Genomic DNA, 27,238 nt, shown 5'->3' with positions numbered 1-27,238 from the left:
TTTGCCGTCTTGCCGGCTCCCTCCTCTGTCTTGCTGCAGCGTTTGCGCATTTGTGCGGCCCCAGAAACATTTTTTTTTGGCCAATGTGGCCCAGGAAAGCCAAAAGGTTGGACAACCTTGATGTAGATTATGATCAGTTATGCACATTGCATGGTACACTTAAGTATGGTCATTTATTTATTTAATTTTCTATACCATTCTCCCAGAGGAGCTCAGAATGGTTTACATGAATTTATTTAGGTACTCAAGAATTTTTCCCTATCTGTCCTGGCGGGCTCACAATCTATCTAATGTACCTAGGGCAATGGGGGGATTAAGTGACTTGCCCAGGGTCACAAGGAGCAGCGTGGGTTTGAACCCACAACCTCAGGTGCTGAGGCTGTAGCTCTAATCACTACGCAATACTCTTCCTGCTAACCACTGACCAGTTATAGGCAGGTGTGCCTAACTTTTGACGTACCAGTATGGCTTTGCATTAATGTTTAGGTGAACCCTTAAACTGTATAGAATTAATGCTAATTGTGCCCCCTTTTGGTGCCTAAAAAGAGGCAACAATTTATACAGTAAAATTGATGCTGAAGTCTATAAACAATTACTAAGGCCAGCCTAGAGAAAGCCACTGCTTATCCCTGGGATAGATACATAAAAACAGCATAAGAACATAAGAATAGTTACACTGAGACAGACATTATAGTCTATCTTCCAGAAGTGGCCAATCTAAGTCATAAGTACCTGGCAGAATCCCAAATAGTAGCAAGATTCAGGAATCCCAAATAATAGCAACCTAGCTACCAATCCTAGGGACAGCAGTGGTTTTCTTCACTTCTATCTCAATAGCAGACTATGGACTTTTCTTCCAGGAACTTGCCCAAAACATTTTTGCTGCATCCTCTGAAAAAAAATATGTTCTTCTATTTCTTTTAAAAGTATTACTATGTAACTTTATTAAGTGTCTGCTAGACTTAGTCAATTCACATTTACCTATTACACCACTCAAAATTTTGTAGACTTCTTTCATATCCCTCCTCAGCTGTCTTTTTCCTAAGCTGAAGAGCCCTAATTTCTATCCTCGTAGAAACTTGCTACTTTTTGGGATCCTGCCAGTCTGATATTCATGACCTGGTTTGGCAAGGATATTGAGCTAGATGGACCTTTGGTCTTGCCCTGTATAGCAATTCTTATGTTCTTATGCTATGTTGGGGCAAGTTGCAAGTTTAAGCATATACAGTATCTGGTTAACTGTACCTGGCTAGTCAGCAAATGCTGCTGGCTGCATTGCTTGGAAAGTTCTGGCTGCTATCTCAAGCATTTATAATTTGCATTCAGGAAGGGGATAGGAGGGAAAGGATGCGGGGTGGGGAGTACATTTGGTGTTCTCTCCCCCCCAATGAGCCATCTGGCTAAGCCCCTGGCTACAGATTTTGAGATCTAGAGGTTCCCCTCTGGGACCGGAGAGGGAGTGAAATTTTAGAAGACTTCCTAAGGCAGTGATCTTCAATGCAAGGCCCGGGGCCAATGGCGACCCCTGGAGACCTCTTTAGCAACCCTCATGGCCTTCCTGGTTGTCTTTTTTCAGCTCCTCTGCCTCTCTACCCAGGCTCAAGACAGAAAGGGGAAAGTAGATTGGGGCCAGAGCACATGTTTGAAGGACAAGGATTTTCTCAATAGACAAGAGAATACATTTGGAAATTAAGCAAAACCTTGAGAATACTCCCCAATGAAGTCTGAAGATGGGCTGTTGAGATGGCCTCCTTAAGGGAAAGAATTGAACAGCTCTCCTTCAGTTCGTTAGAATCCCAAGTTGCTGCTTAAAAATTAATGACGACCACTGTCCTAAGGTGGGTCCAATCTGAAACTTACTTAAAAATACTGAGGAATTTTTCAGAGACTTTATTTTGAAAGAAGTGATTAGAAAAGGCTTTAAATTCTGCCAAACACCTGTGCTTGGGTTTCCTGGAACTGAGAACGAAGTGGAGTGGATTAACTCTGTTGTGAATGGTCCAGACCCCAGTACAATACAGAACTGTATGAGGCAATTGTCTAGCTGAATATTTCTTTCTTTGTGTATTTTGCAGCAACATGAGCTTCTAAAATTTGTCCCCATAATGAGATTAATATACCCAGTACTGTGTGACATAAATCATAGCTTTAAGAGATTCCTTCCCTAATGAATTTACAACCTAAGCCCTAGCGTAAGGATGGAGGGAGGGTACAACAGAAATAAAGTCAAGGCTGCTATGAATTTGGGATTAGAATTTGGATTCCTCTGGATTTTGTAAATGCACATTCTCACAGTGAGGCCTCAGATCCTTACCTGATGACAGTGGGGTATAGTTCAGTGGTATACAGGAAGACACAGTTAAAGCTGCTGGCGAGGCAGCCCTTGCCAAACACAGCCAGTGAGGTGCGTAGTATATGCATATCTGTGGGGGGGAAGGGGGGAATAGAAAATCCAGATTTCTATATCATTGATGGCATAAAGTTGATTGTGAGAGAGATCATGTTAGCATAACATAACTTTATTTTTCTATACCACCTTAATCAAAAGAATTCTAGGCGGTTTCCACAGAAGAGAAAAACTGGACAATCAGTGAAGTACAAAATAGTAATGGTAAAAATACAGCCTATTATTTAAAAAGACATTAAAAAATTGAGAGCACAAATGAGTTTACATACGAGGCACTGAAACTATAGGCATTTCAGCTCAAATCTATACATAGGAATTTGGGGGCTAGATTTAATATTTAAAAAATCACTACTTTCCTGTGCCTCAATTCTACTGTGGCGCTCTGCTTAACAGAGACGCCAAGGGTGGCCCCTCTCAGTGCTGGAGATTTACCACCACCATGCTGACATATTCTGATTAATAAAAAAAAAATACCATACCTGAGTAGGTAGACAAGGAGAAAAAAGGACAAGGAGACACTGACAAGACAATTAAATAATGACAGAGGAAACCAGAAACCAGAGACTGGGACCAACATGATTGCAAAAGTAAAATTACCAGACAACAAATGTAGAATTATTTTTTTTATTAATTAGAATATGTCAGTATTTGCAATGTACACATGATAAACTGGTTTATGACATGGGAGGGGCCCAAAAGAAAAATTTTATTCAATGGCTTTAAATATCCAGCACTGGGAGGGGCGTCTCTGTTAAGCAGATCACCAGAGTAGAATTGGGGCACAGGAAATTAGTGATTTTCAGAAGGTAATAAAATATTAAATTTAGCCCCAAAATTCCTATGTATAGATTTGAGCTGAAATGCCTATAGTTCCAGTTCCTGTGACACCAAACCTGCCTTGTTGAGCATCTCCCTCCCCTATCCATCATAATATTCGGTGCCCCTATGCCTGCTTCTCAATATGCCAGCATCTCTTCTTCTCCTTCCTGTCCCCTGGTAGGCCCCTTCCCCAGGGGTATAGCAAGAATTTCTCTCTCTTCGCTCACTCCTGTCTCCCCTTTGGACATCCAGTACCTCTCCCTCTTCTTTCTTCCCCCACCATCCTAGCATCTCTTTCTTGACCCCTCCCCCACCACCCTGGCATCTCTCTTTCTCTCTCTCGTGCCCTCTACCATCCAACCCAGCCCTTCCTTGCAGGTCCAGTACCCCTCTCCCCTTCCTCCAGCCCAGCCTGGTTGTCCATTTGGAGGTCTTCGGAGGCAGGAGTGCAGCCCCCTCGCTCCTGTACCTCCCTGTGCTCTACATCCAACCACAGGGAGGCTCAGAACGATGCCACCAGTACTCCCTGGACTGTGTATAGGCCCTAGCCATGCACCGCAACAGGACACAATGATTCCGACAAGCCTCTCAACTGTTTGTCTTCTACTACCACAACAGGCCAGGCCTCCCGGTCACCAAGCGCATGTTGTCGCGTTGGATAACCCAGTGTATATCCTTTGCCTATAGAAGAGTACAACTAGAACTGCCAACGGGAGCCCACGCCCACCAGTTCAGGGCTGTAGCCACCACCTTGGCTCACTTGCACCGAACACCAATAGAAGATATCTGTAACGTGGCCACATGGTCCTCGATGCATACCTTCACCAAACACTACTGCCTGGACAGAGCCTTCCAAGTCCCTAATGCATTCGGGCAAATTGTATTACAAGTGGCTCTTACACCAGGGCAACCCTCAACCTCGATCACCCAGGAAGGGAAGTAGGAGGCTGCACTGCCCGGGAGGGGCCACACTATCATGGTCTGAAAGTCAATAGAAGATGACCGCAGACCAGGGGAGCCTTCTCAGTCCCCACACCAATCACAGCCTTGAGAAACAAATTGTGACTCTTTGATAGACTTGTAGGCTAGAGTCACCACCTCACAGCCCTGCAAGCTAGATGTTGACAAAGTGTTGCCTGTTAAGTGTCAGCTAGAAGTTGACTAAGCATTAACTGTTAAATGTCAGCTAGATGTTAACTAAGTGTTGAACAAAGGTTCTCTGTTTCTACTAGATATTGATTAAGTCAGGGGTGCCCAAATGGTCAATCGCTATCGACCAGTAGATCACAAAGGCAATGCGAGTTGATCGCGTTGCCTTTGCAATCTTTTTATCCTTGCTGTTTCCCCAAGCCAGGCCTGGCGCATACAAGGGCCGGACTCACAAGACTTCACCTCCGAAGTCAATTCTGACGTCGGAGAGGAAGGTCTGGGCTAGCCCCGGCGTTAGAATTGATGTTGGAGAAGAAGTCTTGTGTGCCCGGCGCTTAAACGCGCCAGGCCTGGCTCGGGGAAGCAGCAGGGTAAAATCGGCGTAGTGGCTTGGGGATTGGGGTAGGGAAAGTATCGGAGAAGTAGAGAAATCAGCACGATGGCTTGAGGGGGGCAGGGGGAGAAAGAAAGAAAGGAAGAAATAAAGAAATATTGGCTTTACAGAAGAAGGAAGTGCAACCAGAGACTCTTGAAATCACCAGACAAAAAGGTAGGAAAAATGATTTTATTTTCAATTTAGAGAATTTATATCTGCTGTCTATATTTAGCACTATGCAACTATACAAAAATAGAAAAGTATACCCCCTCCCCTTTGACTAAACTGCAATAGCGGTTTTTAGCGCAGGGAGCCTATGAGCATCGAGAGCAGTGCAGGGCATTCAGCGCAGCTTCCTGCGCTAAAAAATGCTATCGTGGTTTAGTCAAAGGGGAGGAGGTATATTTGTCTATTTTTGAATAGTTGTTACTGAGGTGGCATTGCATATTTTAAAGTCATCTGCCTTGACCTCTGATAAAAACCCAGAATACAAATGATAATTAGCATTTTCTCTGCGTACTTTGTGTTTTTAAAAATTTTATTGTTGGTAGAACATTTTGACTTGCTCATTTTAAAAGTGGTTCGCAAACCAAAAAAGTGTGGGCACCCCTGGATTAAGTAATTCACCAGGTGCTCTCTGTCTATACTAGATGTTGATTAAGTGGTGCTTGATAGTTGTTTTCAAGTTATTGCCTTGTACTACCTCCATCTGCTGCACCCATATCACTTCTTTAAAGCCATATTCACACAACCTAATTTGGTCTGCTTTTTATCCTGCCCAGCTCGGCCTACACAGCCAGGTGAGGAATGCGCAGGGCGCAAAAGCACAGCAAGGCTAATCCACGCATCCCTCAGCTGAGACACCCATATGTGGCTGACTCATCCTGCTTGTCCTAAGAGAAAGTGTAGTTACTTACCTGTAATGTAGGTTCTCCATGGACAGCAGGATAAGTCAGCCACAAAACCCACCTACCTCCTCTTAGGGCCAATCTGGTCATAGCTAGGAACATCCTGAGGGAATATGGGAGAGCAGAGGAGAATGGGTAGTGCCCGAGCATGCCAGGTAGGGCCCCGGCACCACACATGGTCAGAGAAAAAAAAATAAAAATCTTTCTGAGCTATTAGAGAGCTATCCAATGAATGGAAGCCCAGTGGCGTACCTAGCATATGTGACACCCGGGGCCCATCATTTTTTGACCCTCCCCCCCATCTGTACGAAAAACATGATTTTTAGTAACAAGCTACACATCACACATGAGTACCTAGGAAAAGGCAGCATCTTACATATGCAGTGAGCAGTACAACATCAATACACCCATTGTAAAACTAAACAAGCCAGACTAGCACAGATCAATCCTGCAGTCAATCCTAACAAAAAACCATGTCTTTCGAACACACAGAACACAGAAAACACCTTCGCCTAGTATGGAATATGTTATCACAAACTAACCCCTCCCCTTTTATAAAACTGTAGTGTGGATTTTAGCCATGGTGGTAACAGCTCTGATGCTCATAGAATTCCGAGCATCAGAGCTGCTACCACCATGGCTGGTGCTAAAAAAAGCTCCACAGTTTTGTAAAAGGGGGGATAAAATAGAAATACATAGACAAAGGTTAAATTGAACCAGTAAGAAGATGGACTCTGCATACAGTGCACCACAGAAACAGTGACACATGTCTGTCTCCTAAAGCAATAAATAAATAGAAATTTTTTTTTCTACCTTTGTCTTCTATGGTTTCTGCTTTCCTCATCTTCTTGTAACTTTCTTCCTTCCATCCACTGTCTGCCGTCTCTCTTCCTCCTATATGGCATCTTCTCTCCTTCTATGCCCCCATTGGTCTGGCATCTCTCTCCTCTCATTCCCTCTCCCACACCTCTCCTCTGCAATCTCTTTCCCTTTTTTCCCTCATTTTCCTTTTCAATTTATTTTCTGCATCTGTCTAGATTACGTTCTTACTACCCTCTCATCAATGTCCTTTTTTACTGTCTACCTAAAGCTTGCCACCTCTTTTCCTCACCCCTCCAGTGTTTCCCTAACTCAATCCTTTTCTCATCATGTGCCCTCCTTTTATTTATCCCTTCCTTCCATCATGTACCCTCTTTCTCCAACCCTTCCATCTAGTACCTTCTCCTCTCTCTGTCCACTTCCATCCAGCGTCTGCTCCCCTCTTTCTCTCCTCCCTTTTTCTTCCTGCATTTTCTCCCTTATCTCTCCCATCTGCACTTCCATCCAGCATAGGCTCTCCACTACCATCCAATGTCTGCCCTTTCTCTCGCTATCCACCCCTCTTCAATCAGCATCTGCCCCTTTCTCTCCCTCCAATATCCTTCCCCCTTATGTCTCTCCCCTTTCTCTGTACATCAATTCTATCAGCACCATCCTTCCATACCACCCTGCCCCCTTTCTTTCCCTCCACCACGCTTCCATTCCAGCAATCCTGCTCCTTTCTCTCCCTTCATGCAGCAAGGTCCCACAATAATTGTAGCTGCCGGCTGCCAGTCCACCCACTCCGACGTACTTGCTCTGGAGCGGACTCAGCAGCCGCATTCTGGAAAGTCCCGCGATGACTCGTTTGCTGACTCTGCTCCAGAAGAAGTAAGTTACGTCGGAGGGGGTGGACCCAGCAAATACAGGGAGTTGTGGCAAAGTCTCACAATGACAGCGTCTGCCGGGTCCACCCCATCTGACATAACTTACTTCTTCCAGAGCAGAGTCGGCAGACGAGTCAGCGCGGGACCTTCCTGTACATCAGTATGGTTGCCAACTCTGCTGCAGAGAAAGTAAGTCAGAGGTAACTTGACCATTTATTTTATTCATCAAAAGGGGCATCTATTAATTGACTGTGTATCCTTTCTTTAATTTCTTTCTTTCTGCACTCAGGCCCAACAATTGTTCCTTTCTATTCCCATGTCCTTAGTGCCCCCAGTGCCTGATTTGCTACATACAGCTCAAATCGTAATAGTGATTTTGAAGTCAGATTCCTACCATCATTAATCAGTGTTGAGGCCAAGATCTTAGTGCCCCCAGTGCCTCCGTCCCATGTCCATAGTGCCCCCAGTGCCTCCTTCCTGTGTCCATAGTGCCCCCAGTGCCTCCGTCCTGTGTCCTTAGTGCCCCTAGTGCCTCCTTCCTGTGTCCATAATGCCCCCAGTGCCCCCTTCCCGTGTCCTTAGTGCCCCCAGTGCCTCCTTCTCATGTCCTTAGTGCCTCCGTCCTGTGTCCATAGTGCCCCCAGTGCCTCCGTCCTGTGTCCATAGTGCCCCCAGTGCTCCCATCCTGTGTCCTTAGTGCCTCCAGTGCCTCCGTCCTGTGTCCATAGAAACATAGAAACATAGAAGATGACGGCAGATAAGGGCCATAGCCCATCAGGTCTGCCCACTCTACTGACCCACCCCCAAGTCTACTATCTTAGGGATCTCACTCCTGGTGACAGGTTCCCTTGGCTTAACCCTCTAAGGGATCCCACATGGGCATCCCATTTGCTCTTAAATTCTTGCACGCTGTTTGCCTCGATCACCTGCACCGGGAGCTCGTTCCAAGGATCAACCACTCTCTCAGTGAAGAAATATTTCCTGGTGTCGCCATGAAATTTCCCACCCTTGAGTTTGAACGGATGCCCTCTTGTGGCTGAGGGTCCTTTGAGAAAGTGCCTCCAGTGCCTCCTTCTTATGTCCCCTCACTACTTTCCAGATTTTGGCCACCCCCAAAGCCAGCCTGCCTGTCTACCTATCTCCCTCCCTCCCTGCCGCGCTAAAGCCAGCCAGCTTGCCTACCTATATCCTGCCCTCCCTGCCGTGGAAAAAAAAAAAAGCACCTCTCCCCTTTCCTTCCCCCGGCCCGCGCCGCTACGATCCTACCTCCCCCCGTTGACAAGAAGTCTTTCCGACTTCAATTCTTGCATCGGAGAGGACGTTCCGGGCCAGCCAATCACTGCCTGGCTGGCCTGGAACGTCCTCTCCGACGTAAGAATTGACGTCGGAAAGACTTCTTGTCGGCGGGGGGAGGCAAGATCATAGTGGCGCGGCCGGGGGAAAGGAAGGACAGGAAGACCTGGACCTGGCCGGCTGTGCACCCCCCCAAGCCGTGCACCCGTGGCAGACTTCCCCCCCCCCCTTTGGTACGCCACTGTGGAAGCCATATGTGGCTGACTTATCCTGCTGTTCACGGAGAACCTACATTACAAGTAATTAACTACACTTTCCTGCTGTCTCACTTCCTCCATGGACCTCCGAAGTTTTCAAGAGAAGGGATACACATCACATTTGCAATCACTGCAATCACTGGTGAAGGTTGGGATCTCCATGAAATTTGCTGGGCTAGGTAGGATAGGATCCCCACTGGAATTTGCTGAATTTGTTGCTGTGCCCCATTACCATTAATCTTCTTTGGCTGGTGAAGCCCGGGATACCTGACATCTTTGTTGTCTTACAAACTGCTATATTAAGGGACAAATATTCACCTAGAGGCAATCAGTAATTTTTCTCTACCATTGCATTTATGCCCAAGTACCAGTATTGAATATCCAGACAAGTGCAGAGGGCCAGCACTTAACCAATTACGTGCCGACATTCAGCTTGACCTGGTTGAGTTAAACTAGCCAAAAATAGGGCTTCTATTTATGCGGTCATATTTGGCCAGTTAACTTAACTGGTCAAATGCTGATATTCAGGCCTTAACTAGATAAGCACTGAGACTCCACTAAACCCACTACATAGCTGGTTTAGGCTTAGACAGTTAGGCCCTGATTCTATAAACGACACCTACCGATAAACACCTAGATCAGGGTGCACTTAATTTTTTTTAAATTGGTGCTGTTAATTGAAAGAGCTATTAAAAACCAATTACAAAACAATTAAAAAAATTAATTTGTCAGTAGGCACCTAACTCAGTGGGGGCCTTCAACTTGGATGTAGGCGTCTACACCGAGGCGCCTACACATAAAGTAGGCATGGTTAGAGGTGGAGTTTGGGCGTGGATTGAGTTAGACACTGGTATTTTAGGTCAAGAAAACCCTGGCCTAAAATACCAACGCCTATGTTTTTGACGCCTAAAGGCACCTAACTAGATTTAAGTGCTGCTAGGCATGATTTTACAAACGGCGCCTAACTTTGAATGACGTGGTAGGTGCCATTTTCCTAGGCGCCTACCGAATTAGGTGCCATTTAAAAATCAGGCCCTTAGTGCTTGCATTCAGCAGAATTATCCTGTTATGTGTCACTGAAAATCGTGGATGGAGAAAATATGACTGCATCACTTTTCTTTTCTGGCTTCCTGTAGACTACTGGATTCCATATAAAATTCTCACTAGATCCAATCTTCTGGTCTCCCTTCATTTTTATCAAATAATCTTATAAAATATTTACCTCAGCAATCTCTTCACTAGTGACGTAGAGAGGGTGAGAGGCACCTGGGGTGGTAACATGCCTCCCCCGCACTCATTTCTGCCCCCCCTCCTTCCCCGACCCCTCTACCACATCACCACTTCCCTTCCCCCCGTATCTCTAGTCGGAAGTGACATCAGCAGGAGAGCCGACGGGGTTGCTAGGAGCATTTTGTTAACTACCGCAAACAACTTCAACTAGAGGTATTGGGGAAGGGAAGGGGGCACGTACATGGTGAGGGGAGGATTAGGAAGAGGCGGGGGGGGGGGACAGAGAGGAGGAGGGGCACCTGGGTGGACCACCCCCTCCTTACTATGCCACTGCTCTTCACTCTGCTTTGCAATGTTTGTTGGTTATTCCAAATTTCTCCTGCCTGGTTAAAATCACTTTGAATATTGACCCCCTAAAGTTTTGTCTAGAAGCCAGATTCAGCTGTAGGCAGGAAGGCCTGGATTCTCTAACCTGTGCCGTTTTCAGCAGTCACCTTAAAGGCAGCCACCTATTGCATGTCAATAACGCAACGGCGCCGGTTAGAGAATCTTCCAGCAAAGGTAGGCGCTAGAAATGTGGGCCAGGTTTTTCCAGGCCTACATTTCCGATGCCTACCTTTGATGTGAATCGTGCCTCAGTAGGTGCTTTATGGCGCCTAACGCCACTCACGGCTTTAGCCACACCTACAGAGGCACAATTCTGGTGCTGATTTTATAGGTGCCAGTAGTTGCCTTGAAAATTATCGAAAAACATAATTTAAATGAAATTTTTCGCTGAGCTTGGGCACTGTTGAGAAAATCTGGGCTGAAAAAAAGAGCTCTCCAGACTATAATTAGGGAACTCCTGATTGACTCCATTGTATAGGTGAGACTTATTGTTTTAGCATTTGCTGCGTGCTTGTGACTCAAACTGGCCAATGTTGGCCATATTGGCCTTTGCCTTGGACCTAACCACAATGACTTAGCATGGTATGTCCTTATTAGTAAAAAGAAAATTAATCTTCACCTTTTGGTACAAATATATTGGCTAATATTGCAAGGCTGGCCAAGATGAGTGATGCATTCAGGGTTATGCGGCGTCCAATGTAGCACATTGCTGTAGCACAAATCAGTTTAGCAGGTATGTCAACAGCTCCGAAGATGACTTGGATCAGATAGATATTGTCTCCAAAGCTCTGAAGATCCATGGCCAAACCATAATAGGAAAAGCTGGTAGAGAACCTGCACATAGTAAAGAGAATAAGAAAAGTCTCATGGTTATCTGGGACTTGACCTCAACAAACTAGAAACATTAACTGTGACTAGTAACATATGTGATTTAAAAATGTACCAAGAAGGACAATGAAAAGTTGAAACAATGAATGCTGGTTTTAAGATGAACTGTACTGTGAAGATCTATTTAAGATGCGCTTATTCATCTGTAATCCAAGATGTTTGTAAAAGTCTTGTTTGTTATATTCTATGCATGTTATTATTGTAATGCCGCCTAGATATAGGCCAGGGGTCTCAAAGTCCCTCCTTGAGGGCCGCAATCCAGTCGGGTTTTCAGGATTTCCCCAATGAATATGCATGAGATCTATGTGCATGCACTGCTTTCAATGCATATTCTTTGGGGAAATCCTGAAAACCCGACTGGATTGCGGCCCTCAAGGAGAGACTTTGAGATCCTTGATATAGGCGGTTAATACATTTTTTAAATTATATAAAATAAATAAATGATAAAGATAATGGGACTACTTCCCTACGAGGAAAGGATAAAATAGCGAGGGCTCATAAGCTTGAAGAGACAGCTCAGGGGTGATCAGAGGATTGGGTAGAGGAAGTGCGCTAGATGTGGTATATTTAGATTTTAGCAAAGCCTTTAGCAGCGTTCCACACTGATGTCTAATAAATAAATTGAATGCTCTTGGGATGGGCCCCAAAGTGACAGGCTGGGTCAGGAACTGGTTAAGTGGAAGACGACATAGGGTAGTGGTCAATGGAGATCAGTCTGAAGAAAGGGATATTACCAGTGGTGTGCCTCAAGCTGGGCTTGGGAACATCCACTGTTGATTCCTAGGATAAGCAGCATAAATCTGTTTTACTCTTTGGGATCTTGCCAGGTTATGACTTGGATGGGCCATTATTGGAAACAGGATACTGGGCTTGATGGACTTTCAATGTGTCCCAGTATGGCAACTCTTATGTTCTTATGCTCTTATGATTCTATGACACCAGGACAATGTACTTAGTTCTGAAGAAGTTCAGCACTCAAGAGAGGAGGGCATTCAGTTTGCTTAGCTCTGAAGAGATTCTAAATTCGGAAGAAGAATGTTTGCTATGTATACAATTGATCATAAAGGTTATAAACCCGGGAAAAGGATATAAAACTGCTGGAGAGGGTGCAGAGACGAGCAACGAAGCTAGTAAAAGGTATGGAGAAACTGGAATACGAGGATCTGGGATTGTTCTCCCTTGAGAAAAGGAGACTGCGAGGGGATATGATCGAGACCTTCAAAATACTGAGAGGAATCGACAAAATAGAGCAGAAAAAATTATTTACATTGTCCAATTTGACACGGAATGAAACTAAGGGGGGACAAGTTCAGGACAAATATCAGGAATTTCTGCTTTACGCAAAAGTGGTGGACACCTGGAATGCTCTCCCAGAGAAAGTTGTGGTGGAATCCACCATCCTAGGTTTCAAAAGCAAACTAGATGCACATCTCCTTACGAGAGGCATAGAAGGATATGGGTGACTAAAAATTACGCCAGGTGTACGCCTGGCAGTGGCGTACCTAGGGGGGGGCGGGGGGGGCGGGCCGCCCCGGGTGCCAGCCCTAAGGGGGTGTTCCCGGCCTTGCCGTTCAGTCCCCCGCCACCCCCGAAGGACCGCTCGCCCCACTGACCTTCCTGCACCACCTGTGAAGCAGCCCGCAGCAGGATCGCGAAGTCAGCGTCAGCATCCCTGCGCTGCTTCCTGTGCCGCGATCCCGCCCCTCCTCTGACGTCAGAGGAGGGGCGGGACCGTGGCGCAGGAAGCAGCGCAGGGATCGCTGACGCTGACTTCGCGATCCTGCTGCGGCTGCTTCATAGGTGGTGCGGGGAGGCCAGGGGGGCGAGCGGTCCTTCGGGGTGGGTCGGGGCATCAGGCCTTCAGGGTGGGGCGGGCGGGCAGGCAAGCAGGCTTTCAAGGGGGAGGGGGTGACAGGCAGGCAGGCAGGCCTTCAAGGGGGGACAGGCCTTCGGGGGGGGTGCAGACCTTCAAGGGGTGCAGGCCTTCAAGGGGGGCAGGCAGGCCTTCAGGGGGGTGCAGGCCTTCGGGGGGGGTGTAGGCCTTTGGGGGGGTGCAGACCTTCAAGGGGGTGCAGGCCTTCAAGGGGGGGAACAGGCCTTCAAGGGGGGAAAGGCAGGCAGGCCTTCAAGGGGGGGACAGGCCTACAAGGGGGGGGGGGCCAGGCCTACAAGGGGGGGGGACAGGCCTACAAGGGGGGGGGGGACAGGCCTTCAAGGGGGGGTGCAGGCCTTCAAGGGGGGTGCAGGCCTTCAAGGGGGAGACAGGCCTTCAAGGGGGGGAAAGGCAGGCAGGCAGGCCTTCAAGGGGGGGACAGGCCTACAAGGGGGGGAGAAGCTACAAGGGGGTGGCACAAGCCTTCAAGTGGGGGACAGGCCTTCGGGGGGGGTGCAGACCTTCAAGGGAGTGCAGGCCTTCGAGGGGGGTGGTGCAGGCCTTCAAGGGGGTGCAGGCCTTCAAGGGGGGACAGGCCTTCAAGGGGGGAAAGGCAGGCAGGCAGGCCTTCAAGGGGGGACAGGCCTACAAGGGGGGGAGAAGCTACAAGGGGGTGGGACAGGCCTTCAAGTGGGGGACAGGCCTTCGGGGGGGTGCAGGCCTTCGGGGGGTGCAGACCTTCAAGGGGGGGACAGGCAGGCAGGCCTTCAAGGGGGGGACAGGCCTACAAGGGGAAGGGACAGGCCTTCAAGGGGGGTGCAGGCCTTCAAGGTGGGACAGGCAGACCTTTAAGGGGGGACAGGCCTTTGGGGGGGGGGACCATGATTTAGAAGTACACGGAGGGAAGGGGGTGTTCAAAGAGACATGCATATGCCAAACTTTGGGGGGGGGGAAGAAATAATGGGTCTGAAAATAGAGGAGAGGGAGAGAGATGATGGACCATGGGATTTAGGGAGGGAAGGAACAGAAAGGGAGAGAAATTGGACACAAGGGATGGTGTGGAGGAGGGATAGAGATACTGGATAGGAGGGTAATTAGGAAAAGAAACGGAGAGATGGTGGACTCTGGGATGGTGGGGAAGGAGGGAGAGATGCCGGATGAAAGGGTATTTAAGAAAAGGTGGATCTGTGGAGGGAGATGAAAAAAAGGAAAGATACCAGACTTCCTGGGAAGGGAAGGGAAATGGAAAGGGAGGACAGAGTTGGCAGATGGATGGTTAGCATGCAGAAAGAAGGAGACCCTGGCAAGCAAGTTATCAGAAGAAAACCAGAGCCTTGGACCAACAAGATTTGAAATATAACCAGACAACAAAAGGTAGAAAAATTAATTTTATTTTCTGTTTTGTGATTATAACATGTCAGATTTGAAATGTGTATCCTGCCAGAGCTGGTGTTGGACTGCAAACGTGAGCTAGGATTTAACAGAAAGAGGAAAAGTCCTTTTTGTTTCTTTATTTTATTTACACCACAGCGCCAGTGTGGTTAGGAGAAGCCAAAGGGGGTGAAAAAGCTATAAAACCCACCAGGAGTTTTGAAAAAAATCACCCAACTGAGCAGGAAAATCGAATTGAAAAACCAATTCAATAGGGCTGAATCGAATCAAAATTTTTTTTTCCTGTATCTGGCAGCATTAGTTTGCGCTACTGTCTTAGACTTTAGGACCTGGGATTGGGGAGAGATGGCATCCTCAGTACTTTATAATGCAAGTGAAACGAGGATTTGGTCAGACTTTTGAAGGGTCTGCAGAAAAAAAATATTGTATAGGCCGGGGACATGAGACAGCAGGAAATGGGAACTTTTCTTCCTTCTATTTTTGTGAATGGAAAGGCTGAAGATGTCAGAGAGGTCAGTTAAAATATGTGCTTTATAAGAAAATATAATAATGTGTTTTATAAAGTTTATAGCATAGCTGGCCTACCCAGTGAAGTGTTCCTAGTGGTGATGGTGGCAGCGTGTCAATGTGTTGAGAGGAAGAGGTGGTCTGGGAAATTCTGCTGAGCAAACTCCGGGCCCATTTCCACCCCCCAGTTAGTCCACTCCACTCAACTGATTCACACACTGAGTGGGTCTTTGGGTGTTGTTTTGGGATCTCTTCCAGTGGTTTATCTCCTTCTGGTCCAAGGAAGGAAACTTTGTTATCCTTAGCATTGACCTACAGAATATGTTTGTAACAGCGCTGCTTGTGTGGCATTAGGCTATGTAGTGATTGAAAGAAAAAAACAGACCTTTGCACATTTTTGCACTATATGGTGGGTGTATGAGGAGATTCACATTTCCTGCACAGCTAAGTCCATGTGAAGTTACCTTGTGCTGTATTTGACATCTAGCAAGGTCTCTGTTTGAAAAGAAAGATCTAAACTTAAAAATGAAGTGGCCAGAAGTTATGGTAAAAGCAGATAGTGTAGCTGGTTTTAAGAAAGATTTGGACAAATTCCTGGAGGAAAAGTCCATAATCTGTTATTAAGACATGGGGGAAGTGTCTGCTTGCCCTGGATCGGTAGCATGGAATGTTGCTACTCTTTGGGTTTTGACCAGGTATTAGTGTCCTGGATTGGCTACCATGAGAATGGGCTACTGGGCATGATGGACCATTGGTCTGACCCAGTTAGGCTATTCTTATGTTATGTTCTCATCTGTAGGGGCCTTTGTTTTCACTTCTTATTTTAATGTATTTTTTTTCTGGGAACTTATCAGTGTTTTTTATAATGGGAACAAAAATGGAAGAGAATTAATGTGTGTGGAATGGGGGGGTAACTAATTTCTTCAGCTAAATAATTCAATCCACTTCAAACAGACATAGGAGAACTTGTGCACCATTCACACACCCTCCAACCAAAAACGTCAAAAGAAAAAAACTGTTCGACAACCTCCTAGCCATTCGAGCTGCAACACTCGACCCCCAACTCTACAACCAATTGATATCAACCACAGACTGCAAAACCTTCAAAAAGAAATAAAAACCCTTCTATTCAAAAAACACATAAAACCGAACTAACACAATCAGAACTGTCCCAAGCATCACCTGCAACTACTCTATATGTACTTCTAATGTCATGACAATTTAGACATAATTTATGTTATGTTATGTTTGGAATAATGGTTACATATATGAGGTTCAATAAAAGAAAATTTTCACTGCCTGTTTCTATTCTGACCATTTATTCCATTTCATGGTTATTGCAAAAAAAAAAAAAAAATTTTTACATGGGGGGGGGGGGGGGGAGGGTGTCAAAAAATGATGGGCCCCGGGTGCCACATACCCTAGGTACGCCACTGACGCCTGGCAGGGGCCTCTGCATGTGCAGATCGCCGGACTTGATGGACCGAGGGTCTGATCCGGAGATGGCGCTTCTTATGTTCTTATGTTCTAATTCTGAAGAGGTTCTACTGTACACTCAGGGGAAAAGTGTGGGCAGTGTTTTTAGTTTTGTAGAGGTTCTACACCCAGGAGATGACTGAGAAATATGCACAGTGTCCCGGATTCAATATATGGAGACTAAAGTTGTGCACGGCCAAAGTGTACGTGCAAATTAATTGTTTAACAAGCCACTTAGTGCCTCTTACAAGCAAGTATTGGCACTAATTAGAATTTACGCGCACAAACGTATTCTATAAAGTGGTGCACTTAAATTCTAATGTATGGATCTCAAAGGGGTTTGGTTTGTTTATTTATATCCCGCCCTTACCCAGGGCGGGTTACAAAATTACATGCAAAATCGACAATAAATCGACAAACAATACAAGACACTATTATCTGCACAATGCAGAAATACAAACAATAAAAGACATAGGTGACCATCCTTATTAACTACACAGTCTCATACCCTGTATTTCATTTGGCAAACAAGATGCCGTTTAAGCGACCTTTTAAAATTCTGTATGTTACGTTGCTGACGAAAGTACTCAGGGAGACTGTTCCATTCCCTAGGCCCTATACAGTGGAATATACTATCCCTAGACATTGTTAACCTCAGCTCTTTTACAGAGGGAATCTGCATGGGGCATGAGCGTTTCTAAAAATGACCTGCAATTTTTTTTATAGAATACGCTTGATCCGTGCCGAATTTAGGCATGTGTATTTACACTAGGGGCTCCTTTTATCAAGGTGCGGTAGGCAGTTAACGCGCTGAATACCACGCGTTCAACCGCCTGCCGTGCTAGTCGCTAACGCCTCCATTGACGAGGCGTTAGTTTTTAAGCTTGCTACGGGGGTTAGCGCGTGATGAAACGTCCGACGCGCTAACCCCCGTAGCGCGCCTTGATAAAAGGAGCCCTAGGTTTTAGCTGGCAAAAATGCTTGCAGGGCCAGCTACTACTGGTATCTGCCCGTGTAATTTTTTCTATATTGGCAAGATAAAGAACAGACTGCCATTAAGAGGAAGATTAAAGACAAACCACTTGTGGGACACACAACTGAAACTGGTCGTGCTTTTGAAGAGTTTCTGCACTGGCAGTTCCCAGATAGAGAAGAGGGAACAGAGATCAACTTCTGCTGAAAACTAAACAAAGATTTATCTTTAAATTTCAACCAATAAGCTTTATAGGTCTGAATATGGAAATGGACCTATCTGGGTTTTTTTTTTAGAGATTGCAAGGATTCCTGTTTATTAAGGACAATGGTGGATTTAGGACTTCTATACATGTGAATTTGAATTGTTAGATTGTAGGAATTTCTATTTGCTGGTACCACACTATTTGAAACATGGAAGATGGCAAGGATTTCATATTTATTAAGGACATCTGTGGATTTTTGCTACCAAATTGGTTTTGACTATATTTTTGGTGTTCCCATATTATTTTTTGATCTTGAGGCATTCAAATATTATCCCCCCCCCCCCCCCATTTTATCAAGCTGCGGTAAAGGTTATTAGTGCAGGCCAACGAGGTAAGTACCCTGACGCTCATAGAAATTCTATGAGCATTGGAGCATTTACCGTGACAGTCTGCGCTAAAAACCTCTAGCATAGCTTGATAAAGGGGGGGGCCCCATGATTGGTTTCTGTCTTTCTGTTGTTTGTAAATCATTCCTTTTTTGAGCCCAGTGCTTTTTACCTTTTGGTTTTATATTATTGAGGCACTCTGGCTTTTAGAACCTCTTAGCCTCACTGATTTAACTAGTGCACTGAATTAGGGTTGTTGTTTTTTTTAAAAAAAATTCATTAATAATTTATATGACCCTTGACCCTGGCACACTGGGCTTTTTAACTAGTCCTTCACCTAACAACAGTTTCACCACAGTTGAAGTTTGCAAAGGAGAGGAGAGAAGCTACGGTATGTGTTTTTTAGACTGGCTGATTTACATTCTTAAGCTTTATAACTAACTTGTGAGAGCTTCCACAGATGTCTTATGGTTGCTTCTTTAATGTTTTACAGCTATTGCCAATAGGTGATACCAGTTGAATAACACCTTTTGGGTACATTTTAATTACTTTTTATGGTCTGTGGTTTTATGTTCTTATGTTCTGGATTGCATCATTTATTGTGATTGAACTAACATATTGTTTTATTTCTTTGATTGTCAGTTTTTACAGCCCCTGAAGCAGCCCTAATGAGGGTGAAACATGGCCATGAGATTTCTTGCACTTGGAAACTATTCAAATTTGTTCATCAAACTAATTGAGTTGTTCATCAATTTCAAGCTCCAGACTCCTGATGGAGGCCCTTGACCAAAACACGAATCGTGTTGAGTCATGTTCTATGAACTAATAAATTGATTGGCTTGCAATTCAGTGGTTTGTGTCTCTGACAGAAATCAAATCGAAAAAAGAGAACAACTGCAGATGGTGGATGTTGAGATGCATATTTGCTTGTTGACTATCGAGTCGCATTTTGAATTAATTTGCATTGAAAACAAGCACATCCATCGCATTGATTAGCAATTCTATTCTATCTAATTTAGTTTCATCATTGTTACAATTACCCATACATAACTTAAAGAACTTTAAATAAATAAGTCTCAAATTTAATTTTTTGTTGGTTTTGCAATTTTATAATTTTAGTTATAATATGCTATGGAAAACATTTGCTCTGTTTAGTGTGCCAGAGCTACAAAAAAAAAAAAAAAGGTTTGAGAGACACTGGGTTACAGAATTAGGAAAATACTGTTTCAAATTAATTGTGACATCCTAATTATCCCTTTCTCTTTGCGATGGCTAGAAAGCTTTGCGATGGCTAGAAAGCTTCACTCTACAGAATGGATAATCAAACCTCATGAAATGATGATGTGTGAAAAAATGACTCATCCGGTAATGGAAAAATATGATGCTTTTTTGGAAAAGTTATGGCCCTTTTCTGGATATGTTAAGAGAAGGCAAAATTAAGACTATATTTCATGTTGTGTTTTCTATTCCCGAGGCATTCATAGCATTGCTACTCCTTATGAGTAATAGAGAGAAGTTGGGATATATAAGAATTGTGTAACGATATGCACATGATTATACTTGTTTAAAAATATTAAGGAAAATAAAGTTTGATTTAAAAAAACAACAAAACTGAATAGCAGTCTCCAGTTTCATGCCCTAAGTTACAGGAGCAAAATCTTATCAAATCTTATATACAACCAGTGTCAGGGGTCCTAGATACATCAGCATGTCATTAACAATTGTAACAAAAGAGGCAACTCACCAGACTAAGGAGAGGCAGAATGAAATGCGTCGTATGATGGCAGTGCGTACTAAGTCAACAGCAGAGTAGGTGAACTCACTTGCGGCTACTTCTTTCTTCATGTTGCTTTTCAGGACCTAGCAAGGAGAACGTGCCAAAATTCAGGAACCAGTAAGATGCCAGTCCAATTCCTCTGTTGATGTCACAGCCTGGTGGTTGTGACATCACAGCCCTTCCAAGCAATCCACCTCTGCTATTGATACCAAAGCCTGGAGTCAGTGACATCACAGCCTTTTGAACTAACCTAAGTCCTCTGAAAATGTCATAGACCAGAATTAAGGTGGCCAGACTACAGGATATCCTTTTGTGAGAAGTCATTCAAAAAGCCCAGCATGACTCAGTAGAAAGGAAGTATACATAATGAGGAAAGAATATCTGAGGGAACAGAGAGAATATTCTGGTTCACCACTCCACCAGACTACCACTACTCAACCCATCATTCTGTCCAATACCTGGTAGTGGGTATGGGACAGAAATCTGAAGAGAAATAGGGAGAAGGACAGCAAACTTGAGGGTGAGATAAGAGGAATATGAAATGGTTAAGATTAAGACTTCTAGTATACAGTAGTTCAATTTAAAAGGTTTTAGACAAGTTCATGGAGGAATTATGGATAAACAAATTATTAGCCACATTAACTTAGGAAAGTTACCACATATCCCTGGAAACAAGCACAAATAAATAGATATATTCTACAGAATCTGCTGCATATGTCCTAGCGTCCCTGACTGACCTGAAGAAGTACTGAGACGGGCAGGAAAGAAAACTGCACTGGTGAGTATTTACCTGCTGAGAAATTGCATTTAGGCCTAGATTCACTAAGATCATAGATCGGATCGGATCCGTGAGGGATCTGATCCGATCCGTGTCCGGGGGGCTGAGACAGACATGAGGGGAGCCACTGCTTGCCCTGGATCAGCACATGGAATGTTGCTACTTTATGTGTTTCTGAAAGGTACTGTGACCCGGATTGGCCACTGTTGAAAAAGGAAACTTAGCTGGATGGACTATTGATCTGACCCAGTATAGCTGTTCTTATGCACAGGCAAACAAGGAGGGAAAGTATGCCGAGCATGGCTCATGGAATTCTTTCCAGCCTTTCTGCGAGTGTTTCTGTACATGTATGTATCTGTAAGAAGTGCTCACAATGTAATAGAAAATTTTTAATCATGTCATCTTCAGTTCTCAGAGGGAACATTACTCCAAATTCTCCTACTCTCCATCTTCCCCATCCCCCACAATGAGTTTAGTACCTTACCGCCTTCTTCCAGAGTGGCAATACTTCAACTGACAGAGTGCCAAAAACATTGAGCCAGTGGACACAGGGCCTTGTGCATCTGTAGATGGTCTGCGCTTGCTCTGGCACTCTGTGCCCGTCAGAGCTAAATTTTACTTTTTCGCGAGCCTGTGGTTTTAACCCGCTTTAGTGGGGAAGGGCAGGAGAGTCAGAGAGAATCGGGCAGGAGATTCGGGGCAGAGCAGGGCAGCAGGAAAATCGTGGCTTTGGGGCAGAGAGCAGGAGATTCGGGGCAGTGCAGGGCGGCAGGAGAATTGTGGCTTTGGGGCAGAGAGCAGGAGATTCAGGGCAGAGCAGTCAGAAACGATGTGAACGACTGGTCCCCAGCCCAGTTGGTGTTGCTTTTTTTTTTTTTTTTTAAGTGAATCGCTTCCTGCCTATATTTGAATGCTGTTCCCCCTCATTTGCATGCGCGGATCAGAGGATGATCGGGACAGAGGTTAGTGAATCGGGTTTGCAAAGGGGCCACAAAGTGGTCGGAACTAGTGAATCTAGCCCTTAGTCCATAAACTATTACTAAGGTGAAATTGGTGAAAAATCTACTTCTTTTCTTGGGATCAGCAGCATAGAATACATACTCTTTTTAGATTCTGCCAGGGTACTTGTGACCTGCATTGTTTTTTCTAAGCTGAGCGGAAGTCTTCCAAATGAACTGTTGTCAGCGTTGGGGAGGTGTTTCAGTATTGTTTTCAATTGCTAGGGACAGGCAGGTTCCCTGGAGTCCTGCAGGGCTTGCCTGTCTTTGATAATGACCCCACACCCACACACAGAGGCAGGGCCGCCATCAGAAATTTCTGGGCCCCTTACTGAGCAATCCTATTGGGCCCCCCATGCACCCCTTCCCCCCCCCCCCCGACTCCCCCTTCTTCCATGGGCTGAATACACACATACTTTTCTCTGTCGCCGCACTCTTTGACCAAAAGATTTGTAAGCCTGCAACCACGTCAAGGTAGACTCTTTCAACAGGGACCTAACCTAACCTAAACTAATCTATACTTATCTATTCTAAACTAACATATGTCTAATACTGAACTAATAACAAACTAACAAACATCTGCATAATAAATAACTAATAAATAATAGTGCTAGTAGCTATAATTCACTTTTGAATGTAAAATCTCAGTTAAGGATTTCTTTTGACCTTTGTAGGCCAGAAGTAGATCACAATTGCACAATATTTTTTTGTAACAAGTATTAAATGTGTTTTTATAAATACTGTAAGCTTAATAAATATACCAGAAAAAACTACACATCTGAGCGCATATCTGAACATACACATCTGTATGATCCCATCCTCCTCTGCTTGCCTATAGCTGCATCATGCATGTTAAAAATGTACGATATGTTGATATGTGCACCTTCCTTCCTTCCCATCCATCCTCCTCAGCCTGTCCTTACACATCCACAGCTGCATGTTAATGATGATGCATATGTTATGATGATAAATAAGTGCATATGAGCACATCATTAACATGCAGCTATGGATGATTATAAAAAAGAAACAATATTCTGTACAATTGTCAATTTATAAATCAGCGTCTTCTCCCCATTCTCTCTTCCCCATTTCCCTTCAGCGTCCGCAGCCCACTCTCTCTCCACTTTCCTTCAGCACACGCACATAAAACAAGCAAGTAATTTATATCATTTTCATTCTATTCATTCATAGAAATTAAAGTCTAAATAATGCCAGTCACATAACAAAACATGATTTTACAAAAATAATTCCCTGCACAGTCAAGCCTTCAAGGATTACTAGACGTCTTTCAGCAGTTCCCCTCCCTCCCTCCCCCTTACCTTTGTGGCCAAGTCAAAATGATCTAGCAACAATAAAATTTCACAAAGCACGCTGTACGCAGAGAAAATGTTAATTATCATTTATATTCCGCGGGTTTTCAAAGATGTCAAGGCAGATGACTTTATGCAATGTTACCTCAGTAACAACTATACAAAAATAGACAAATATTCCCCCTCCCTTTTTACTAAAACGTGATAGCGGTTTTTAGCGCAGGGAGCCCCACGCTGCTTTCAACGCTCATAGGCTCCCTGCGCTAAAAAAACACTATTGCGGTTTAGTAAAAGGGGGCCATAGTGCAAAATATAGACAGCATATATAAATTCTCAAAGCAGACACATTTTGATCACTAAATTGAAAATAAAACCATTTTTCCTACCTTTGGTAATTTCATCAGTCTCTGGTTGCACTTTATTCTTCTGACTGTGCATCCAATATTTCTTATATTTCTTCCCTTCTTTCAGCCTTCTATATGCTTCCTCTCCTCCAGACCTCATTCCCTCCCCAAACTTTTTCTTTGTTTCACCCTGCCCCTTCTTTCTTTTTCTCTCTCTCCATACCCCCTTTCTTTCTGTATGTCTGTTTTTCTCTCTCTCACCCTGCCCCCTTCTTTCTCTCTCCACACCCTCTTTCGTTCTGTATGTCTGTCTTTCTCTCTCTCTCTTTCCGTGCCCCATTTTTCTTTGTTTCACCCTGCCCCCTTTCTTTCTTTCTGGCTTCCTGTCCCCCCTTTCTTTCTTTCTCCCTGCCCTCCCCTATGTCACCACCATTGGGAAAATGCTGCCACCGCCACTGGGGAATAGGCTGCCACTGCCGCCATCGGGAACAGGCCAGCACCGAGTTCGCCCTGCTTCTCTTCCCTGCGGGGCCAACCAACTCTCGCCACCCGTCGTCAATTCTAACGTCGGAGAGAACGTTCTAGGCCAGCCAGGCAGCAATTGGCTGGCCCAGAACGTCCTCTCCGACGTCAGAATTGACGCGAGTGGTGAGAGTTGGCCGGCCCCACAGGGAAAAGCAGGGAGAACTTGGCGCCGGCCTGTTCCCGATGGCGGCGGTGGCATTCAAGTGGCTAAAGAGCCGCAGTTTGCCGGCCTAGGGAGAACACTGGAGGGTGGCCAGCTGTGCACCCCCTTGGGACGTAAACCCGGGGCAGGGCAGACCGCCCCCCCCCCCCACCCTGGTATGCCACTATCTGTACCTCACTCCCTCCCTATGACCAAAAATTCTCCTTTCTTCTATTCCCTGTGTACACAACCATCTCTTTCCCTCCCTTCCTCTTTCCCAAGTCCATTTCTTCTGTGTCCAAAAACGCATTCCCTCCCCCACATCAGCATCTCTTTCCCTCCCTTCCTCTCTCCCAAGTCCATGCCTTCTGTGTCCAAAAACCCATTCCATCCCCCACCTCAGCATCTCTTTCCCTCCCTTCCTCTCTCCCAAGTCCATGCCTTCTGTGTCCAAAAACCCATTCCATCCCCCACCTCAGCATCTCTTTCCCTCCCTTCCTCTCTCCCAAGTCCATGCCTTCTGTGTCCAAAACCCCATTCCCTCCCCCACCTCAGCATCTCTTTCCCTCCCTTCCTCTCTCCCAAGTCCATTTCTTCTGTGTCCAAAAACGCATTCCCTCCCTTCCTCTCTCCCAAGTCCATTTCTTCTGTGTCCAAAAACGCATTCCCTCCCCTACCTCAGCATCTCTTTCCCTCCCTTCCTCTCTCCCAAGTCCATGCCTTCTGTGTCCAAAAACCTATTCCCTCCTCCACCTCAGCATCTCTTTCCCTCCCTTCCTCTCTCCCAAGTTCATGCCTTGTGTCCAAAACGCACTCCCTCCCCCCTTTTGTGTTCCGTGTTTGCCTCCCAGCCCATCTTTGCAACTTTCTCAGCAAAACGAAGCTCAAGCCGCGAGGCTTGTCTTCTGCTTCCTGCCTGCCCTGCCGCGCACAAATAGCCGACCGGAAGTATTCTCCGACGTCAGCGCTGACGTCGGAGGGCAGGATTTGCTTAAGCCCTTCCTCCGACGTCAGCGCTGACATCGGGGAACGCTTGCTGCAGGGCAGGCAGGAACAGAAGACGAGCCTCGCGGCTCGAGATGTATTGAACTCCGCGGGTCCCCCGTCCAGCTCTCTCCTGTCCACGTGGGGCGGACCGCCCCTCCCCCTAGACTGTGGCCTAGGACCCTGGGGGAGGCCCCTGAATGCAGGACTGGTGGTACTGCCCTGATGGCGGCCCTGCACAGAGGACTCCCACTCAGCTTAGAGGGAACAGTGGTATTCTGTAAGAGACAGAATACTGGCCTTAATGGCAATGAGGTTTGAGGCAGAATAGCATATCTTATGTTCTTATGAAGTGGAGGAGAACATGAAGAGATATGAGAAGGGAGAGATACAGAAAAACCTTGTCTTTTATAGATTTGCTATAGTTGTCCTTTATCTTTATTTTCCATTGTTTTTTTACCCACACATCCAGGGAGGGTGGGAGCGGGAGGGGGGGTATATCTTTTGTTTTGGTATTATTCCTGATGGTAATGATGGATGGGGGAGGGAATTTTTATCTTTTGTATAGATAGTGATTGATTATAAGTGCTTGGTTGGTTATCATTATTTGCATATAAATTGTATTGCACTTTTTGTTGGCATTAAAAACGAAATAAAGTAAAAAAAAAAAAAAAATAGAAAAACCTAAAGGGAAAAAGAAGGGCATGGTGGTAGAGAGCTCTGGTAGGAGGCAAGAGAATGAAACGGTGACAAAATTCATCACCGTTCTCATCCCTGCGGATAACTGCGGGAAACCATCTCCATGTCATGAGAGAGGGAAGAATGAGAGTAGGAATTGGCACAACCACTGACCCTCAAGCCTTGAATTGAAGAATGCTGGTGTAGAAGGACTGAGGTTGAGATAGACATTAAAAATTGACACGGGATTGTTTCCCGCAGTTCTCCATGGGAATGGTGATGCATTTTGTCACTGTGTCATTCTCTAGGTGGAGAGGAATTTTGGGGGTTGGGAAAGAGGCAATAGAAAGGAACTTAAAAAGGAGCTGCAGAAGAACTGAAAGGTGATGGAAGATGAAGAGGTACTCAGCAGACTTTTGGGCGTGTGACCTGTGGAGCTGCACAGTGGCATCATGTCCAAGAAATATCCTTCCTTGTGGAACCATGGGCTAATACCCACAGTGAATTCTGTCTTTCTGTGGTTTTTCCTCCCCTCTCTCGCTTCTGGTCTCCAACCAGCAAAAGGATATTATGGCCTCTAAGTTTCATCACACTCCTCCACTGTTGGAAGTGGGGCAACTAACTGGTGGTGGCAAAAGGGAAGTATGTAGTACCTCTATGGTCAGCTTTTCTCCTTCCTCATGTCTTCTATTTATTTTTGCCACTTTCTTCAGCATCCTTACTGCCTGCTCAGGCTTTTTAGTCAGAATCAACCAACGTGCAGACTCTGGAAGAAACCTGTGAAAATCAAAGAAAGTCAAAATGTTTTATGCATGAATCTGTTAATTAGCTTTCTTTTTATTTTTAAAAGCAATTGCTTGGCCAGTCAGTGACCTTTTGGATTGCCAGGAAGAAGAGTGAGGCTTCCTGATAGTTATTCTATGGGAGCTCAGTCACCAACTTTCACTTGCAGTGCCCGCACCAGGGGGCAATATTGATTGCACTACTAACTCAAGTACTTTGATGTACAGGCAGTCCCTGAGTTACAGACACCCGACTTAAGAACGACTCGTACTTAAGAACACGGTTGCGTCTTAATTTGACTTCACTGAGCAGTATTTCCAGTGGCATATGCTCCTACCCTTCTCCTGTAGCAGATTAGAAACATAGATGATGACGGCAATAAAGGGCCATAGCCCATCAAGTCTGCCCACTCTAATGACCCACCCCTCTTGATTTTACCCCCTTAGAGAGCCCACATGTGTATCCCATTTCCTTTTAAAATCTGGCACGCGGCTGGCCTCAATCACCTGAAGCGGAAGTTCATTCCAATGATCAATCACCCTTTCAGTGAAGAAGAACTTCCTGGTGTCGCCATGAAATTTCCCACACCTGATTTTCAGCGGGTGCCCTCTTGTGGCCGAGGGACCTTTAGCCACATTAAGAATAGTGTGTGGTTGTACATGCTGCACCTTAGAGGGAACACTGGCAGCTGGGAACAGAGGTAAGCAG

General features: G+C 45.3%; 2 protein-coding genes across 2 annotated transcripts in view; one reads left to right on the top strand and one right to left on the bottom strand.

Moving 5' to 3' along the window:
- The window catches only part of LOC117365368 (solute carrier family 22 member 6-A-like), a 130,275-nt gene extending 111,131 nt beyond the window's left edge, over window positions 1-19,144 (top strand). Inside the window, exon 9 of the mRNA XM_033955734.1 lies at window positions 18,854-19,144. Within this exon, the coding sequence (XP_033811625.1) occupies window positions 18,854-18,869 (16 nt within the window). The 3' untranslated portion in view covers window positions 18,870-19,144. The remainder of the gene's footprint in view (window positions 1-18,853) is intronic.
- Window positions 1-27,238, bottom strand: part of LOC117365367 (solute carrier family 22 member 6-A-like) — a 49,613-nt gene that overhangs the window by 7,971 nt on the left and 14,404 nt on the right. Inside the window, exons 5-8 of the mRNA XM_033955732.1 lie at window positions 26,401-26,524; window positions 19,956-20,071; window positions 11,131-11,345; window positions 2,315-2,423 (exon numbers count right to left, since the gene is read on the bottom strand). Of these exons, the coding sequence (XP_033811623.1) occupies window positions 2,315-2,423; window positions 11,131-11,345; window positions 19,956-20,071; window positions 26,401-26,524 (564 nt within the window). The remainder of the gene's footprint in view (window positions 1-2,314; window positions 2,424-11,130; window positions 11,346-19,955; window positions 20,072-26,400; window positions 26,525-27,238) is intronic.

Source organism: Geotrypetes seraphini, chromosome 8 (assembly GCF_902459505.1).
Source record: "Geotrypetes seraphini chromosome 8, aGeoSer1.1, whole genome shotgun sequence".
NCBI lineage: Eukaryota > Metazoa > Chordata > Amphibia > Gymnophiona > Dermophiidae > Geotrypetes > Geotrypetes seraphini.
Note: the sequence above shows the minus strand (reverse complement) of the source record. Positions and strands in the feature narration are given on the sequence as shown.